At 38.6% G+C, this 18,267-nt stretch overlaps 2 protein-coding genes and 4 long non-coding RNA genes across 12 annotated transcripts; 1 reads left to right on the forward strand and 5 right to left on the reverse strand.

The window, feature by feature from the left end:
- Nucleotides 1–1,526: 1,526 nt before the first annotated feature.
- LOC130688252 (protein-lysine N-methyltransferase EEF2KMT-like) lies at nucleotides 1,527–3,531 on the reverse strand. Of its 4 annotated transcripts, XR_009421647.1 has the most exons (7): nucleotides 3,369–3,531; nucleotides 3,099–3,275; nucleotides 2,837–3,022; nucleotides 2,466–2,766; nucleotides 2,247–2,399; nucleotides 1,687–1,959; nucleotides 1,527–1,618 (listed from the first exon to the last, which is right to left on the reverse strand). XR_009421647.1 is itself a non-coding variant. In XM_059496720.1 (6 exons), the coding sequence occupies exons 1-6, from the start codon at nucleotides 3,429–3,431 to the stop codon at nucleotides 1,850–1,852; spliced, it is 990 nt and encodes a 329-aa protein (XP_059352703.1). In that variant the 5' UTR covers nucleotides 3,432–3,531; the 3' UTR covers nucleotides 1,527–1,849. The 4 variants fall into 4 exon arrangements, 3 of the variants coding, with proteins under 3 accessions (XP_059352703.1, XP_059352704.1, XP_057367212.1); XM_059496720.1 differs by having other exon boundaries at nucleotides 1,527–1,959; XM_059496721.1 differs by having other exon boundaries at nucleotides 1,527–1,959; nucleotides 3,344–3,478.
- A 609-nt stretch (nucleotides 3,532–4,140) lies between these two features.
- LOC130688263 (uncharacterized) lies at nucleotides 4,141–6,731 on the forward strand. 3 transcript variants are annotated; one of them, XR_009000399.2, is made up of 4 exons: nucleotides 4,141–4,278; nucleotides 4,355–4,525; nucleotides 4,592–5,372; nucleotides 5,447–6,731. It is a non-coding gene; the product is annotated as an uncharacterized LOC130688263 (long non-coding RNA). The 3 variants fall into 3 exon arrangements; XR_009421857.1 differs by having other exon boundaries at nucleotides 4,592–4,732; nucleotides 5,241–6,731; XR_009000398.2 differs by having other exon boundaries at nucleotides 4,592–6,731.
- A 2,995-nt stretch (nucleotides 6,732–9,726) lies between these two features.
- Nucleotides 9,727–10,245, reverse strand: LOC130688262 (uncharacterized). Of its 2 annotated transcripts, none has more exons than XR_009000397.2 (3): nucleotides 10,104–10,245; nucleotides 9,900–10,043; nucleotides 9,727–9,838 (listed from the first exon to the last, which is right to left on the reverse strand). It is a non-coding gene; the product is annotated as an uncharacterized LOC130688262 (long non-coding RNA). The 2 variants fall into 2 exon arrangements; XR_009421792.1 differs by having other exon boundaries at nucleotides 10,118–10,231.
- Nucleotides 10,246–12,495: 2,250 nt separating this feature from the next.
- On the reverse strand, nucleotides 12,496–14,085 carry LOC130688264 (uncharacterized). Its single transcript, XR_009000400.2, has 6 exons — nucleotides 13,870–14,085; nucleotides 13,682–13,805; nucleotides 13,513–13,624; nucleotides 13,250–13,403; nucleotides 13,046–13,173; nucleotides 12,496–12,956 (listed from the first exon to the last, which is right to left on the reverse strand). It is a non-coding gene; the product is annotated as an uncharacterized LOC130688264 (long non-coding RNA).
- A 189-nt stretch (nucleotides 14,086–14,274) lies between these two features.
- LOC130688494 (probable ATP-dependent RNA helicase DDX4) lies at nucleotides 14,275–15,008 on the reverse strand. Its single transcript, XM_057511476.2, has 3 exons — nucleotides 14,660–15,008; nucleotides 14,316–14,594; nucleotides 14,275–14,283 (listed from the first exon to the last, which is right to left on the reverse strand). The coding sequence occupies exons 1-3, from the start codon at nucleotides 14,723–14,725 to the stop codon at nucleotides 14,275–14,277; spliced, it is 354 nt and encodes a 117-aa protein (XP_057367459.1). The 5' UTR covers nucleotides 14,726–15,008.
- A 913-nt stretch (nucleotides 15,009–15,921) lies between these two features.
- On the reverse strand, nucleotides 15,922–17,483 carry LOC132088258 (uncharacterized). The gene is made up of 4 exons (XR_009421659.1): nucleotides 17,079–17,483; nucleotides 16,547–17,023; nucleotides 16,326–16,463; nucleotides 15,922–16,249 (listed from the first exon to the last, which is right to left on the reverse strand). It is a non-coding gene; the product is annotated as an uncharacterized LOC132088258 (long non-coding RNA).
- Nucleotides 17,484–18,267: the final 784 nt, after the last annotated feature.

The raw sequence follows: 18,267 nt of genomic DNA on the forward strand, positions 1-18,267 counted from the left end.
CTTATTTCTCGACTATTATAAAATTACTACGCATTTTTTTGTGATTGGGTCTGCAAAGAAAACTGTTGGAATAATAAAAAAAAGAGCAGGTATATTAACAGGTAATTCATTTTACGTTCATATGACCACCGTGTGGGGGAAGAAAATAATATTCTAGAAAGTACTAGAAAACAGCTGATCAACTTGTTAACGTCATCCAAGTGGACTTTCTTCCCCCATATTGTTGACACGTGAAAAGATGTTGACTACAGCAACTATGTAGGTACGAATGTCAAATAGCTCCGTTGGGTTTGTCATTTTTCCTGATGGACAAATTGATTGGACCATGATCGAACTTTCCCCCCTTGTAAAACATCAGTGTAATGTTTCGATTTTTACCTTTTTAAAGTTAACACGCCTATTAAAAAAGACCAGCGATCTAATTATTGAATATATCCAGTTAATTCCTAGAGGTACATTTCTTTTTTACCTCTACAAGGTAAGGAAGCCTCAACTTCGAGGGAGGGGGGTCGAAAGAGGGGTGTTGCCCCGTTTAAATATAGGTGATTTTTTGCTTGTAGGGGGGAGAAAAACAAGGTCTGGCCTACCAGCTGTCTTTTCTTTTGTCTATCAACCTACGTACTGCATTCGTCTACGGAAATGTGTCTACAGTTATATCTCTACTGTTAAATTTAAAAGATTCTATTCGATGATTAGCAGGCTCGAATTTTAAGCGAAAACTTCCGGAGGACCGACCCTGTTTTGAATTTGTTTACAAAGAAAAGATGCATCCGTTCTTTTTGATTATCAAAGGAAACCTGGGGTGGTGGTGAATCGGGCACGCGCGCCTACACAAGAAATTCGAGATAAATGATTTGCGGCCCCAGAAGCAGCTGTGTGAATGTAGACACAGTCGACGCACAAAGATCCCCCGTACTGGTTCGTGTATAACAGAGAAAGCTTTCTAGCAGGGGGGGTTCCTCGGGCTTACACCAACAATAAGTGCCTCTGCCTCTTTACTCTTTTCTTAACCTTCTTTCGCATAATCATGTACAAGGCGGGGGTCACATAAATGATACAAAAGAGAGCGACCTTTTTTTCCCTCTGTTTCCACTATCAGAAAAAAACGACTATCTCAGATCCCTTTCTTGATTGTTATGTTGGCACCGTGTCGCCATTTTAGTCCTGGTCGAATTATAGAACCAAAAACCAGATGGCGCTGCTGTTTTCTCGCCGTGTGTGTCATTCCCCCTACCTTTAAAAAAAGAAAAAAAAAAAGTTTGTGCTAGCCATCTGCTCCTTCTTTCATTGATCTTGCAAGATTGAAATAATTTAAGCGAAAAGTAGTTGCCTGACGTCATATCCTCCCCTGTTGCAGAGGCGTTGTCGACCAGATTAGAACGCATAAGCCCTGAAAACAGAAATCGAACTTTTGCCCGACGAACAACGTAACAATCAGGCAAAAATAGAAAGTTGAGGGTTCGCTAGCTCAACGCGATATACCTACAATTAGCATTTAAGACATAAGAGAGTGAAAGAGAGGGGAGCGATAGAGAGCTGTTGTATAATCTAAGATTGTACGACAACAACGGAAAGGGGCCCAAGGAAAGTTGTTGTCTCTTTTAAAAGTTCTCTGCTCCTGCAAAAAAGAAACGGCGCGGACAAAGAACTATAAAGCAAAGACAGGCAAACTGCCAGAAACCATACCTGATGGGTTTTTGCGCGCTCGACGGCGCTAGTGTGTCATAACACGTAGGTTAGCTACACACGTATAAAAGTATGCCGCGCACACTTTCACCTCGTTAATTCATCAGCTCTTATGTCATACGACCCGCACCGGCCATGAAGCAAATCTCTTTTTTTTTGCCGTTCATATTGCTGGAAGATTTTTTTTTTCTTGGCAAACGGCGAAACGAAAAGGTCCGTTACTTTCACAGTTGTCAACTTTGCGATCGTGTGCGTCTCTTGGTGGCCGACTTCCTGTCATGTACGATTGAATGGGAAAAGTAACAAAAAAAAAACAAAGGGAGAAAAACTGACAGTCAACTTAGCAAGGGCTTTATTTCATAAATTCTAACTGGATAATTCCGTTCGCAGGCAAAAACCACCGGAGCATGCTCTAAATGTTCGTACTTGAGACTACGACATGCTGCAAAAAAAAAACGAAAGATGTGAAATGAGATCAAAATCGTGAGATTCGTGGAAACAAATAAATGGGAGGGAAAACGAATGTCAAAACAGGCAATTAATATAGCCAATATACTTACCCAGTTCGGACAAAAAGCGCTCCAATGTCTCTTCATTCCGCTCCGTACAGGCGATAATAGCGGAGGGTAACATATTCAGATTACGCTTTGGTTGAAGTAATTTCACTAGTGTTCCTACTAGGAAGGGAATCAGCTCTTCATCGTAAACGACGTCTTGAAATGCAAGACATCCATTATTTCGGTTTTCATAATTGTTATATATCTTTTTACTGTAATTACCTGAAGCTAGAACAAGATCTGCCTCTAAGTCATTTTCGTTTTTACTAAACTCCATCCAATCTAACGACTGGACATTAATCGACGAACCGCTTCGTGATGTGATTACTTGATTATTTTTCACGTTGTAACGAAGCGTCTCTATTACTTTTGGGTGAAAATCAGTCAGAGTTATAAATCGAGGTTGGCACATTTTATAGCATGTAAGACCAGCAAGGCCCGCCCCCGAACCGAGTTCGATGACCGTCATCCCGCTAATCCTTTCGCGGTTTGCAATACACCATTCAGCCAAATAAAACGCCGCCTGGGAGAAATGAATGTAAACGAACTCAAATACTAAACAAAAAATCAGATGCATGTTTTTTTTATATTACCTGCCATGTGCAGAGCCCCGTGGTTCCATCTGATATGATGCTGATGTTCTCTTTCAGACTAATGCTTGTGCTCTCATCAATTATAAATGTTCGATATCCAGATTCCGTATCAGCTAGATTTTTACACACTAGGTCGGTATACTTTTCCAAAACTTGATAATGAATTTCACATGGGTATTTTTCCACCTGTTGCATTAAAAAACAGTTTTAGTTGCTTTCACAAATGTTTACAGCTAAAAGATTAGAAGCCCTTGCAAGATACCTTATTGATAAGGGCTTTGAGGAAGCTATGAATATAAATTTCTGGCAATGGATATTTCAGATTGAGAGGATGATTCACTGTGGCATTCAGAATATTTTCTTGGCAGAGGAACATTTGATCTTCATTACCATTCAGTAGATCCAACTCAGAGCTTTGACTTAGACTTTCTTCGATCACCTGCTTAAGAACTAAAAGTTATAAGTACATCACAAGACAATTGAGTTTATGAGAAAATATAATTGCACCATGCTATGGGCATTCAGGATTCACCTGCCAATCTAGTTTCGAGGTGGGGGTTCTAGCAAAAAAAAAGTTGGTGAATTTTTGCAGCATTTTTACAATGATTAGATTAAAAAACTGCTAAACTGTGTGTTCTACAGAATTATTGGTCTATCAAAAATTCCCAATATGATTTAAACGTAATTATTTCAGAGTTTTAAAACCGAACATGCTTGAAAGACGTCTGCAGAAAATTTTCACCCATGACATCTAGCAGTTTGAATGTACACGAAAAAGACAGAAGCGGGTAGGGCTCGTCCCCGATCAGACATGATCAGGCCGCCCACTCCACCCGGGTACCTAGCCCCGGGGAAATGGCTAATCGGGTTTGAGCGTGTAGGTATTATTCCAGCGGGGAGGGTCTCGTTTAGAGATTTGATTTATCCCGGAAGACCCAAGACATCTTATAAAACCGCGATTTATAGGGTAATGAGGTAAGCAAGAGGAGATAGAACCCCATTTGCAGACTCAAAACTGTATTCGGAGAAACTGAAACATTCATTTTTCCTTACCCGCTAGAGGCGATTATACATTTCCCTACCATTGGTGTTGCCATTTGACAGTTATAATTAAATGTAAATATTTTTAACAATAAAAATGCAAATCTTAAAGTACTAAACTTTCAAAGGGCTAGAAGCTGTATCACGGTACCAATGACAAATTGAATGGTTTGTGGGATTGAAAATTCGAAATGGAAGTTTAATTTTAAAAGTGGAAAATGGCAACGCCGAATTTTTTTATACGACTTCTTCTGGCTCTGAGAGTGGGATGGTTGGCTCCCCATCCCTGGACATATAAAAAGGCCCAATGCTTTTTTGATGAACCATTGAGGTAAAGTGCTCCCATAAGCCGACGACGTGCCACGTTGCAGAGTACCAATATGGACGAATTTCGATAATCGGTAAAATATTGATTATTTATAGCCACTTATAATACTTGAGAACAAATTAATCTGATGACACAAAATATTTTTTCAGTAGATGTTTGGTAACAAGGTTACTGGTTTTAGTATACTCACAAGGTGGGTGGCTTACATATGGGAGTTCGGTTTATTTGGGATATTGTCTGTTGTGTTGACTGTTAACTTAAATGCGTCAACATCGAGGCTGGGCTTTGATCGTGGATGTCTGTTTCAGGATTGCTTACTGGTAGGTGTTTTTTGTTCGTATTAATATAATGAGTGGAATTATATTTAATCAATCTTTGCTTGGCAGATGGGTCACCATGATGAGGTGTTCAGGAACTTAATTCTTCATGTAGGTCTACTGGATACCGAATTTATTGGATATTAAGTGTGTGTCAAGTTGCAAGTGGCCTTCACATTGATATAGGCGGTAACAGTGACATATAGTGTGGTAACTTAAGTCCCTAATCAAGATATTTTTCATATCCTTCCTCCTGTCCTTCCAACCCCAAAAATCATCCATTTCTTCTCTGGTTCAGGGGATTTAATTGGGAGAATAATTAACAAAAAATTATTTTTGTTGAATCAGTAAAATTGGTGAGATTGGAACATACTCGTAATGTTCGAAACTGGTGATCTACGGAAATCCTTTTTTTGATTTTTATTCGTTGAATTTTTTTTTTTCTGAAATTAAGTTTTTCGTCTGGTAGTGAAAAATCTGAAAAAACAAATCACATTTCCTTTAGACGTACAAACAAAACATTTTGTGGTAACCTATAGAAATGAAGATGGTTTAATGTTGGTATTATTGAAAAAGAAATGGGATTCTTCCAGTTTAATGGCTTTTTTAAGTCGTCGGTAGCAAAAGCGGAATCTGTTCCAAATCCTAAATTAACCTAGTTTGCATTCTTCTTTTCATCCTCCCCGTCGATAATAATAGTTTTTTTTTGTAATTCAAGTTGATAAGGTTCAACTTGATTAAGGTAATGAAAGGGAGAACGTAACGAATGGACAAACCCAATGGAAAAGTGGAGACGCTGCGAGTTGTCAGGAGAAGAACAAAGTAGGAGTTTTAGCTGAAGGAGAAAGAAGTAATATAAATTTTTTTTAGTAGTATAAACTTATTCGATTACCGAAGCCGTTTTGTATTCGATTTCTAATGTAGACATTTTTTAGAAGGAAAAGCTGATGTGTAAAATCCCCCATTTTTTTTTTCGTCGTTAAGTCCAACTAAACATTACAAACCAACCAGCGAAAAAAAGAAACAAGGGATTTCATACCCACACTTTCAGCTTTTATGGGTTTTTCGCATCTTTTCCATTCGATCAACATTTTTTTCATCGCCAACCCGAAGCAATAGCGAAAAATCTGTACATGTTAACATTTTTAAAAAATATTATTCTTATTTACAGGAGAAACAAAGTCATTTGATCAAACTACAAAATGAAGGGTAAACCGAGGCACACACACAAAAAAAAAATTTAAATTTGTTATGGTTTGAAGAAAGAAAAAACGAATACGGATGAAAAAAAAATTATGATGAAGAGACTGATAAGTTCTGATCAACGTAACATGTTAGTCAACTTCTTGCCTTGCTAACTAATAGTGTTTTTTTTGAATTGTTGTAGCCATGTTACCGATAAGATCACCATGAAGACTTCGGGAAGAATGTGTACCAGAAAAGAAACCACAAGGTATAGAAGATTTAGGTTCTCAAAAGTAAAAGTTCAGTGCATTCAAAATTTATCCAGTAGCATGCTGAAGAAGATTATTATTTTTTTTTTGTATTTTTGTGAAATGTGTTTACAGAAATGTTTTTGGACAGGGCTCTTTAGGTGCATGGCGTTGTCTTTTTTACACGAATCTGGTTGACTTTGATCTAGGATGCATGTTAGAGCTAGTAGCCCGAATGAAAGCAATCAATTGTTAACGTGATCGTGATTAATCTTTCAACAAACCAATCAGATATTAAAGGTAGTCTTCGTCAGGGTTGTTTTCGTCAGCGCATCAAGTATCAACCCATTTGAAGTAAATAGGTTCGTGCTGGAGTACTTAAACCATCCCGTCGTTGATTGTGACTGATTTCAATCGATAATTTGTGTTAATGTTACGTTGTGGCGCTGTGTTACTGTTGCCAAAATAAGTGTTTAGTATCGACACGACGCAAGAAAGGTAAGCATGTTCGAATCCTTCAACTCCTTGTAAGTTATCCTTATTTTTTATAATACTTTTTCTTGACTTATATTTCGTAACTGTAAAAGTCTTAAATATATTACCTAAAAGCTATTTACAATCTATGTTCCAGCTTTCTAAATACCCCCAGTCTTCAGATGTCAGGTCTGGTAGATTTGAACTTAGATCTGTGTATTGTGGAAGTTTGGAAAACCTGTGTTATCGTTTAAACTGGACATTTCATTATTAAGGTATGGCAAGTATTAATACCGCGTTTTTGCAGGTCTAGTGAAAATAACTAACTCAGATGGCCGACTATTTGAAATTTGAAGATGATAATGTAAACAATTTGAGTGCTTTTGTAGGCAAAATGGTGAAAGTCCAATCCCTTTCATTTAATTGAAGTTAATGATGTATGTAATGGAAGAAAACTGATTTTATCTGCTGTGACTGAAGAAGAATAAAAGTTTAAAACATGTTTGGTTTGAGACAATATTGTTTAACTTGCTCATCACACACTTGAAAGAATACAGTAGAGAAATTTTTACAAAGTTTTAGCTACTAAAACTACCAAAAACTTCGCATATTGGGCCAAAATCCAATTTCCTGTTTTTTGTAATTAAAATAATTCTCTTTCCCAAATTTTATAGGTGTTATAAATCTCTGAATTGTTTCGTTGTCTGCTTAGCAGTTCTGTAGTTCTTCGTTACGTCCGAAACACTTCCGGAAAATTTGCATATAAACGGTAAGGAACCGTAAATTAAAAATCAAATCAATCACTCCAAGTGTATATGAAATTCCAGGATGCTTACCGTATGAAGATTTAAACTTTGGTTGCTTTGCATCAAAACCCAAAAGCTTGAACGCTACCGTCGTCTGTCATGTCCACCATTAGCCATGAAAACATTCAATCGTTTTTGCTCTGTAGTTATTTTGAGTTTTTCCACTGTTTTGTGCATTTACATCAACGAGTAAGTAATATACGATCATTATTTTTGTCCAGGCGTTAATATTTTGCTTTATTGTTAGAATTAGGAAGCTGGAAGCCTCTTATGTAAACTAGCAATGATAAGTTGAACATAGATAGTAAGCAAGTCAAGGCTCAGCTGGTGCATTGGAAAATGCAGTCATCTGATTTTTCTGGAGTAAAATGTCTCCAAGTTCTTCTTCAGAGCATAGTAGAAATATTATTGGCAAATTTGTGCTTGAGTATTTTTTAGCAGTGATTCCTTAGAATTGAATCGTGAGTAGAATTAAAAGGATTGGCTGAACTGTTTCAAGTTTGAGCACACTAGCTGAGATATCATTATTTAATATATCTGCCTTTTTCATCTATATCTAGTAAACTTGACAGTTTATTAACCTTTTTCAAGTTTGTATTCAATATCGTGACTAATATTGTACTAAATATTTGTTTGTTGGAACTTCTTGAATCTACGTTCAACTAACAAAGCTTGATGACAACTGTTTGTGACAAGCTGTTGTTGAAGGAAGACTGAAGATATGGAATGTTTGATAAGCATTTAGCAAAGGTTTCTTTTGGATGAAAGACTACTTTTCAGAAGTAGCATTCCCTGCCTTCAGTCAGTTTCATATTATGGTCCCAGTAATCCTGGGAAACTACTTGAGCTAGTTTTCGTTTTTTAACTTGTATTATTTTTAAAAATCTCCGCGAACCATAATCATACTTCGATCTATTTTATTAAATTCTCATATTCTTTTGTCTAATATCTTTACATCTGTTAAAGTTACATAGGGTCAATAAAAAATAAAGTCCTGATAGTCGTCTCATTGCTGTCTTCGACTCCGCCATGGGCTCGTCATCTTCTTAACGCCTTCTTCTTAACGTCGTCTTCGCCATCGCCATCGCCGTCTTCGCCATCGCCATCGCCATCGCCGTCTTCGCCATCGCCATCGCCGTCTTCGCCATCGCCATCGCCGTCTTCGCCATCGCCATCGCCGTCTTCGCCATCGCCATCGCCGTCTTCGCCATCGCCATCGCCGTCTTCGCCATCGCCATCGCCGTCTTCGCCATCGCCATCGCCATCGCCGTCTTCGCCATCGCCATCGCCGTCGCCGTCTTCGCCATCGCCGTCTTCACCATCGCCATCGCCGTCGCCGTCTTCGCCATCGCCGTCTTCGCCATCGCCATCGCCGTCTTCGCCATCGCCATCGCCATCGCCGTCTTCGCCATCGCCATCGCCGTCGCCGTCTTCGCCATCGCTTTCTTCGCCATCGCTTTCTTCGCCATCACCGTCTTCGCCGTCTTCGCCATCGCTTTCTTCGCCATCACCGTCTTCGCCATCACCGTCTCGCCTCTGCCATCGCCTTCTTCACCTTTGCCATCACCTTCTTCATCTCTGCCACCGCTATCGCCTTCCTCGTCTTTGCCTTTGCCATCGACGTCATCGCAATTTGCCTTCGCCTTCACCATTCACAAAAAGTCGGCATCCCACGGCGATGGAGGGAGTTCATCGTGTATCGGTCTCCGTGGTATTATTTTATTTTGTAGTGTATAATGTGTCTAGTATATAAGTTAACCCGTTGGCTGCCACGCCGTTTGGTCCCATTTTTTTTTGTAGATGTAGGGACTTGGGCGCTGTTCTCCTCATGGCCATGGGGGGAACAGTCGCCATTGCGCCTAATGGCTTTATGCCATTAGGCGCTAGGCAATGCACCATTAGGGACTTCTCTTTGTCGGCACGGTGAGAGATATCCTGGGGTGTGCATTCCCAGAATGGACTCTTTCACCGTGCCAGCCCGGGCTTGTCTTCGGACAAGCCCCACCTTGGTCGGGGATCCTTCCGACTCGACGTGTAGCGAATGTAGCTTAAGCAACCTACGGGTTGCATGGCGTGGCAGCCAACCGGTTAATTTAGTTAAGTGTATGTGTTTGTATTTATGTGTGTATTTTTATTCATGTATGTATTTGTATTTATATATGTATGTAAAATGTGGTGGAATTGAGGGCGGAGGTGGGACAATAAAAACAATTTCAAATTTATATATTTTTCTTGTATATTTCACTTTACTTTATAAAGTTAGTTTTACTAGTAAACACTTACCATGTATATAACTGAATCTCAAGACGTTGACAATGTTTAGTGAACATCCCTTTTCACAGCTGAAAAAAAAAATGTTTGCTTTTTGTCTACAAAAAACCCAAAAAGATCTTCACAATGTGACAGACTTGACTACCCAGTAGGGAACATATGCAATGTTCTTCTGGAACTTCTCTTTGTTTCTTGCGTGTGGGAGAATGATTCAACAACACAACAATGGTACTGCATGTCTTTTATTACAGTAACACAGAATAATAATGATATTTCTTTCTTTCCCAAAGTGATTCTGTGACCACTACAGCATCCTGGTAAATCACTAGGACCTAAAAGAACAGTAACAAAGCTAAAACGATTAAATTAAATAATACCATCACTTAACACTACCTGATATACTCTGGATTTAAGACATCCAGGCTGTGACATCGATTGCAAAGGACTGTCTTCTTCGTGTAGCACCCTTGGTCCCAAATGGGTGTATTCGACTAACCGAGATCAAAAACGTGGTGGCTAAGCCAATCAATGCTGCTCCTTTGAATAATTTAAAATGTTTTACAGAATGCTTTTTGACAACAATAGTTGCCATAATACCTTTACGAACTTACTTCACCTTTAAGCACAGATTCGATTCACGAAATCCAGGTCTAAACACGATGAAATCAACGGTAAAATTTCTAGAAGGAAGACGTTCATTTCATGCTTCCATCCTCAGCCCGACGCCACGCGAAATAGAACAGCTGATAGAATAGCGTGAAAGAACAGCTGACGTGGTGGCAATGACAATGGATCGGAATTAGTCACTTCTCCACTAGATGTCTTGAAAATATGCAACATAATTTCCAACGGACGGTGCTGCAAGTTCACCAGCCTCTAGCGGCTGAAATCGAAACTATTTTTTGACATTTGATTCTCATTGTTTACTTTGTTGTTACGTAGAAGTGTATTTGAGTTTACTTCGTCGGAATAGCTTGTTGTTTTTACCTCCACCACTATTATTGATGTGCAAATTTTACGCTGCTTCGTTACCAACACAAAATGTAATCTGTTGGGCATAGAACAAGGTAATATTAACGTACTTTTGGAAAACCAGGTCTCATGTTGTATCATTCTGGATAAAGCCATTGTTACAAGCGTGGTAGCATTCATTTCTCAATGCAACAAAATATGCACAGTCTGTAACGGAAGATTTTTTTTATTGGAATAAACCTTCAAGAAATTCTAACAAGATGTGCTATTTGCCATCAATATTCCGCAAGAATTGGATCTCCTGTTTACTTTTTTTCTGGTAAGAACCGTATCTGTTCCACTATGGCCTTAATTCTGATGGCTATCAAATTAAGGGGATGGTTTTGAAACATTTACATTGATTATTATGTGTGTGGTAGTGCTTTGAAGTGGTCAATGTTCTGTCAACAATCAACATCAAGGCCATGTTATGTTAATTTACTATAGTTTACGACTGAAACTATGCAGATCTTGTGTACCTTGTAAAGGAAAACATAGTTCATTTTTTAACTTTTCGAAATTTTAATTTTCGGTATAACTTTCGGTTTGAAATTGCTTAATTACTCACTATCTGTTGGTCTGAATGAAAAAAAGAACCACATTTTCGTAATCCTCGTGAAATTTGGGGTCGAATCCATGTGTCAGGAGGAAATACCCGAAAATCGCCAAAAATCGCAAATTTCCCTGAACTATAGTTCAGGAAAAATCGCGATTTTGGCCAAATTGGACTTTTCGCCAAAAACAGGTCAAAATAGGTCAGACACACCTTAAATTTCACGAGGATCACGAAAATCAAATTTGTTTTGTTGTGGGCCCAGTATTTCTGGAGATACAGTCTACTTCCGGTCACTTCCGGTAATTTTTTTTTCAACTTCGCAAAAACTAAAAAATGAACATTAATATGCCAAACATTTTAAGCATTTTGATTATATATGAAATGGTGTAGTGGTTCCTTTCGTGCTTGTTTTTTTATTTTATTGTTGGTTGATCGCGCGAATTGATATACTTATGACACTACTTCGTTAACAGAGACTACTAGCATTATGTATCACGCTAATGGGAAGGTATACCTGGTAAATATAGATCATAGCATGAAGATATACCACATACTATTATTATAGCCTTATCATGCACGGCCATCTGATGTACAGTCAGGTTTAAAACTAAGCCCGACTTTTTCTTATTTTACGTTACGGTGTATCGTATTAGCATGCTACGGGAAATTATGTAGTACTAATACCTATGAGGTAGAGCTTCTGACTACGGTAATCTAAAGTCAAGAGTTCGAGTCACGTATGTATCCTCTGTGCTAGAGAATTGAGTTATGGCTCCCACTGTAGACAATATTTCTTTGTCCAAAAAATGAATTACTCTATTATATTTATAGGTGACATTCCGAGACGGAAATATTAAATTGAGTTGGGACGCACAACAATATTATTACAAGTGCAAATAGGTTTCCTTCAAAAGACATGGAAAAATAGTTACCTAGTTGACGAGACTCGTGGCTCTATGGTTGAGCATCGGCGTCGCACGCCAAAATTCAAGGGTTCAATTCCCTAAAGAGTCAAAGTGAAATTAACTAAATATATGTATTTCAAGATGTCAAATTAGATATACAATGTATGTATACAATTCAACATCATTAGTGCACTAAAAGTTGTAGAATCTCGATGAAGTGAGATTATAGTGCATCGTTTCATAAACAATGAAATAGTCTAACAACGAAATATTCTCCCATAATAGGGAACAGCAAAAATTGAAAATATAAGTTGTATGTCCTTAAAATGACATTGTGACTTAAGTAAGGAAATGTTCACATAAGTAAACAGAGAAACTGCACGAAAGTAAAAAAGACAAGTTTCGAAATTTATTTTTAATAATTTGTATTGCCAATATTCGGCACAATTTAAAGACTTGCAACTTTGAAAGAGCAAAATAGCCGATTTCAAAGTTGCTGTCAACCGAGGTAGGGGGAGACACTACCTCAGTTGACTCACCGGGGAGATTACCCGGTGCGTGGCTAAGAGAAGCCGGAAGAAGAGCGAAGGTCGCGGACAAGCTTTTACGTGAGCGATTAACCGTTAATTCGGATTTTTGGGTAGCCCCACAGCCCTCCAATGATATCATCGAACCATGGGGACCCCCACGTCCCCTTTCCGGACAGCGCACTCACAACCGTTTACTGCTGATCACAGTAGGGGCATGACCCCCTACGGGCTTATTAAAAATTTAAGGGAAACGGGGCCACAGAAAAGAAGGGAGCCCAGATATGCACTTCAATTTATATAACTTTTAATACTTTGTTTCCGGGCTGCAGCAACGACTGAAGGTAATGGGCAGGAAGCATTTTTCAAAAATTCCTTCGGGCTTCCAACCGTTATTATTATGAAATTTGGCTCGACTAGATACCTCTTTTTATTGAGTATGATTCTTAACCTATTTAAAGAAAACGAAACATGATCAATTTTTAAATGTTTGTCTATCAATATATATATTCAATAAAGATCTGTGCAATCCTTCTTTACCTCTTGTTTTGGTGAACTACTGGTATTAATTGTATTCGGCTAATGGTTTGACAGACAGTGCTTGCTTGGATGGTAAGTTGACGGGCAGCGAAGAAACTAATCATTAAGCGACTTCCATTTTCTAATACCTATGCAAATAACACAATAAATGGCATTTGAATTAGTTGTAATCATGGGTTTCCAGGCACAAAAAAAAAGACAGACTTATTAGCTGAGACCGTTCAAAACGTTCCAACTTCTTTCAGGACCCCTGCATCAGAATGACAGACTGAGGATGAGTTCGGAATTCGCGAATTGAGATAGCCAATTTCGGTAACATACTTGATCTCTTTCATACTAGGCATGTAATCTAAATTTGCTGTACAATGTACAACAAAAAACAAAGCAGTAAAATAATTCTGTATAAAAAATTTACAAAATTGCATTTTCTTACACCTATTTGGCTTTGTTAAGTGATACTAACTTACAACATAGTACTGTGAAGTTGGTCACCGGGCATGACAAGCAATACATCATCGATATAAACTGAAGCAGTCTGATTCAAGAACGCTTCCGTTGTCCAAACACACTGCATAGTGACTGATGAAAAAGCAGAAAATAAGGATGTAGATTAACTGATTTTCCAAAAATAAATACTTTTGACGTTTGAAATTCTGATCAACTGTTTTTGCTGTTCACATTTTTCAAAATGTTGAGCACATACTTAAGGCCCCCACAGCACAGAATTTTTTCCAGTTTTGCAAACATACCATCACTGCATCTATGAGGGACAGGAGAGGTAAAAAGTTTTCTTTCTTTAAAAATCTATTTATTTCATAACATACCGTGATAAGCTCTTCTTTTGTAAGGGGCAGCCCTCTCTAAGTACTTGCATAAGTAATGCTTCAATACTAGGAACAGCTGAAACAAGCGGTTGTGATAAAAAAAAAGTATCAGCACCACTGGCAAGAATGTAAACATGAAGTCTTGTTAGGGACAATATCTACAATTTGTACAAATGATAGATGGGGTGAAACCACAATATGACGAAATATCCTGACGACGTATGGCAACCGCAAAGTACGCTACAGCGCTAGCGCGATGCAGCAGAAAAATTCGGTGAGTGTATGTAGAGAATTACCTAGAAATCTGACCGGGAGGTGGCGAGAGCAGTGAAACAGAAAAAAAAAACGATATTTTTTTTAATTTTAGGTAAAGCGGATTGCCATACCCATACCTTCTTTTTAAAGTTAAGACACCTTGCCCAATATACAACAGGTTTAATTCTTACTTGTAAGTTGTTCTTGCAGAAAAATGAAGCGACGAAATCCGCCGTCTTTTTGCTTTCGACAAAAACGATAGTCTTGGCATCACCGAGATCTTGTAAAACTTCGATCAGTTTAGCTCTCTTGTCTCTTTTCGAGCACTGAAAAAACAGCTGTTCAACATCCGGATTGGGGCCACCGACAATGCCTGTTGTGACGAATATGTGGTCTTCCATGTACGTCGCAGCCAGCGCTTGTACTTCGTCTGGAAATGTAGCCGAACACATACAAACACGACGGATTCCCTACAGAAAAACAAATAGTATTACATCAGTCAAATCTCATACTCAAAAAGCCATCGAGAATATACTTTCGGATGCATCGTTGGATGGTTGACAATTTTTTCAAAATTGGGACCGAAACCCATATCAAGCATTCGATCAGCTTCGTCCAAAATTTAAAACCTGACCCCCGGAAGTCAAATACTCCACGGTCGAGAAAATCCTCGAGTCGCCCCGTTGTCGCGACAAGAATATTGCACCCAGCTTGAAGATTTGACCGCTGATGGCTCGTGACAGTTCCTCCATATATAATCACAGACTTTAAAACCGAATTGTAGAAGAATTTACACGCCTCGCGGTGAATTTGAATGGCCAATTCACGCGCGGGTGCGACAAATACAACTTCTGGCTTTTGCCCCATGGCATGAGAGGCACCAGCAACACTTTGTTCTAACAATATGTTCATAACCAGTACCAAGTACGTCACCTACATGAAAAAATGTAAAATTTTAGATGACTTAATCAACGAATATCACGAAGGGTTTGTTGAGTATCTTAGATGCAATTGGACCTTTTAGTAGTCGCAATCACCGGCGTGTCCACTAAAAATTACTTTTACTTTAACTTACCCAGTTCATACCGACCCATTCGAATCAAGTCAGTACGAAAGTATCAAGGTTTCAAAATTACACAGCGTTGGTTAATTGGATTACCGTTTTGCCGGAGCCCATGACAGCACAAGCAATTCAATCTCTTTTGGCAAGAACAACTGCAACTGAAGCTTTCTGAACAGGTGATGGTTTTATGTAGCCAGAATTCTTAATGTTTTGTAGTAGTAGTTGTCGCAGGCCGGCTTCTTCGAATGATGTTATGTATTGAGCTACATCTTTTCCTGTAACCTAAAGCAAACCCAATAGATATTTTAAATCATAAAATACAGTTTCGAGAAACGGCTTACCTGGAGGACGACTTTATCAAGATTGTTAAAGAGTTCCACACAGACGATGCCCTTAAACAGTTCCTTTTCATCGCATGTCACAGCTTCCAGAAGGGATTGCTCACACAGCTTTCCATCTTCCGTCAATTCACTGAATAGATTTGGGCAGCTTTTTGAGGTGTGGCCAGCTTCACGACACTAGGGGTAAAACAATGAACACTGGAACATAAAATATTTTTGTGAAGATACAATTGATGTTTACATTGTAAATGCACTTCTAACAAGAGTGATCAATCAATAACACTATTGCGTGACATAACATTTTACTGGCTGTCGCAAAGTGATTGTTCGACGTAGACAGCCATCTTGCATATTCCACTTTGTTTACGCAAATGCCACACCCAAGAGAACAACCAAACTTCATCAACGTATCGAATGCTACTTTTTGTGTTAGTCCGACCATAATGGCTATCCCAGTCAGTTCATCCTCACGCGAGATAGAAGTAGAATCGGCCACAGTTAACTGCTGGGCATGGAGTATTCGTCCTTTGATCATTTGGCTCCGTTTTCTTGGAGTTGCTCTTCCTGATGTGTCAACGTCATCAAGTTTATGCCACCGATGTGTAATGTTAGCTTACGGCGTTCTCTGTTTTTCGTCCCACGGAATTGGACATATCGACGTTTTGTGCTATTTGTACGCCAAATGGGAGCCGGGTACACTTGAACAATACGGCGGATCTAACTACGACACAATAACAGCTAAGATGAACTCAATAATCGATTTCGTAAATTATACTATTAATGGATTTGGAACTCACATCATTATGCTTACCGTCATCCGTACAAGATGGATTCGTTTAAGAAAGATTTTTCAGCGTTTAGAGGGTGTCTTTATTGAAGAGAATTACATCCGAATACGCAATATGTCTTCAGTGGGGGTAGCGTCCATTATTTTGCTAGTAAGAAGAAAAAAGTATTACCGTTATCTTCCACATGACATTCACTGTTTCTCTTAAATTTGATATACAATATATCCCACTTCGTAATATTCCATTTGGTATATAGATTTTGGGACTTGCCTCCATCTCTACGGGTTACCACTTTGCAAAGGGAACATCCTCCACTCACCGAATCTTCATCAGCTTCATGGCGTCTATATCAACCGTTTATCCACTGACTGCCTTGGTCGTGTTTTTAACTCATTGCTACGCTTCTTCTCTTGCATTCGTATCGATCCAGATCGAAGTGAAGCGCAATGAAATTCAGCTAATGAATGGCCGAGAACAAGACGTCAGTCAATTAATATTCTTGTTCAAACAAAGACATATGCTCGCCAATGATACAGTTGATGGCATTAACGATAGTTTTGGCTGGTACTTGCTTCTTGCCACCACGTCTTACTTTGTGTCTATAATCAATTCAAGCTTTTACTTGTTTGGACTAGACAACCACGTAACCCTGCCAGATATAACTTTCACTTTATTTGTTTTACTTAATTTAACAGTCACTTGCTTTGCTGCAGATAGCATACAAAACAAGGTAAGGCAAAAACATGAATGATTGGCACTCACCCTCGCAACGAGAAATGCAGATTTTGTTGCTTTATAACAGGCTGAAGATGCAATGAAAGAGTTGTTAAGCCTAAAATGCGATGAGCCACTGAAAGGATTACAGAAGCAGCAGGTAAAAAATGTCATACTTACCACTAATCACTGGATGGATTTTTTTTTTTCTTGTGCCTAGATGAACACATTCATCTCGGAGATGACCCACACAATTCCACAGATAAGCGCCAATGGTTACTTCAATGTGAGTAGGAAGCTTTTTCCACAAGTAAGTTCGTTTCTCATATATATGGTTTGGTTTCAATGAAACAATTGATCTCGTATAGGTGATTGGAACAACCCTCACTTACTTCTTCATCTTCTGCCAGTTTGAAGTTTCGGAAAAGAAGTTTTGCTCTAAATGAATTTAATCTTGTTAATAAACGAGCTATAATCACAGAGTTCGGTATTTCCAGGCGAAATTTACCTGATTCACGCGCACACAACGTAATATTATTAACGAAAACATACTAATACTAATATACTAATGCCTAGTGTTTGTTGGCCAGGCCGCGATGGTCTTCGGAAGAAGTTCGTTTCCACAAGCAATCACAATACAGTTGATAACAAGTATTAGAGTGCTCATCTTTCTTATTTATGTATAATCCTACTTGCCTGTAAAGCACCGTGATGTTTCATGATTGTTTGGAAGGTATTATTAATCCCTGATGTTCCTAAAAGAAGTAGTTGTTTTTTTCTCTATAACATAATACATATAAGCGTACCTGCGACATGTTACTATGCAAGTGCACATTTTGCTTCAGGAACTGGTAAGGTTAGGTTTTATTCTTCGTACTGTTATGTAGAAGTGCCTTTAAATATCATCAATTAGAACAATCAGGCATGACGCTCACGCTGGCTCATATTTTTTTTTTGTCATTAATCACGTCCTAATATACAGCGAACCACCTCATCTAAGAATATCCAAAAGGTTGGCAGATTTTTAAATTTAAAAACAAAAAACCTTTATGTCTGCTGTACTTGTTTTAAGTCAGCCAGCTTCTTAACGATACCATTGCCGAATCCATGATCCACTAAGACGACAATCCATCTGCAGACGAAAATGAAAAGCCTTTAGACAGAATTTTCTTCGAACAAAAGATAAGAAGTATGACTATATGCTATACCTCAGACGTCAGACCTAATTAATTTTCCA

This window comes from Daphnia carinata, chromosome 9, assembly GCF_022539665.2.
Source record: "Daphnia carinata strain CSIRO-1 chromosome 9, CSIRO_AGI_Dcar_HiC_V3, whole genome shotgun sequence".
NCBI classification, from domain to species: domain Eukaryota; kingdom Metazoa; phylum Arthropoda; class Branchiopoda; order Diplostraca; family Daphniidae; genus Daphnia; species Daphnia carinata.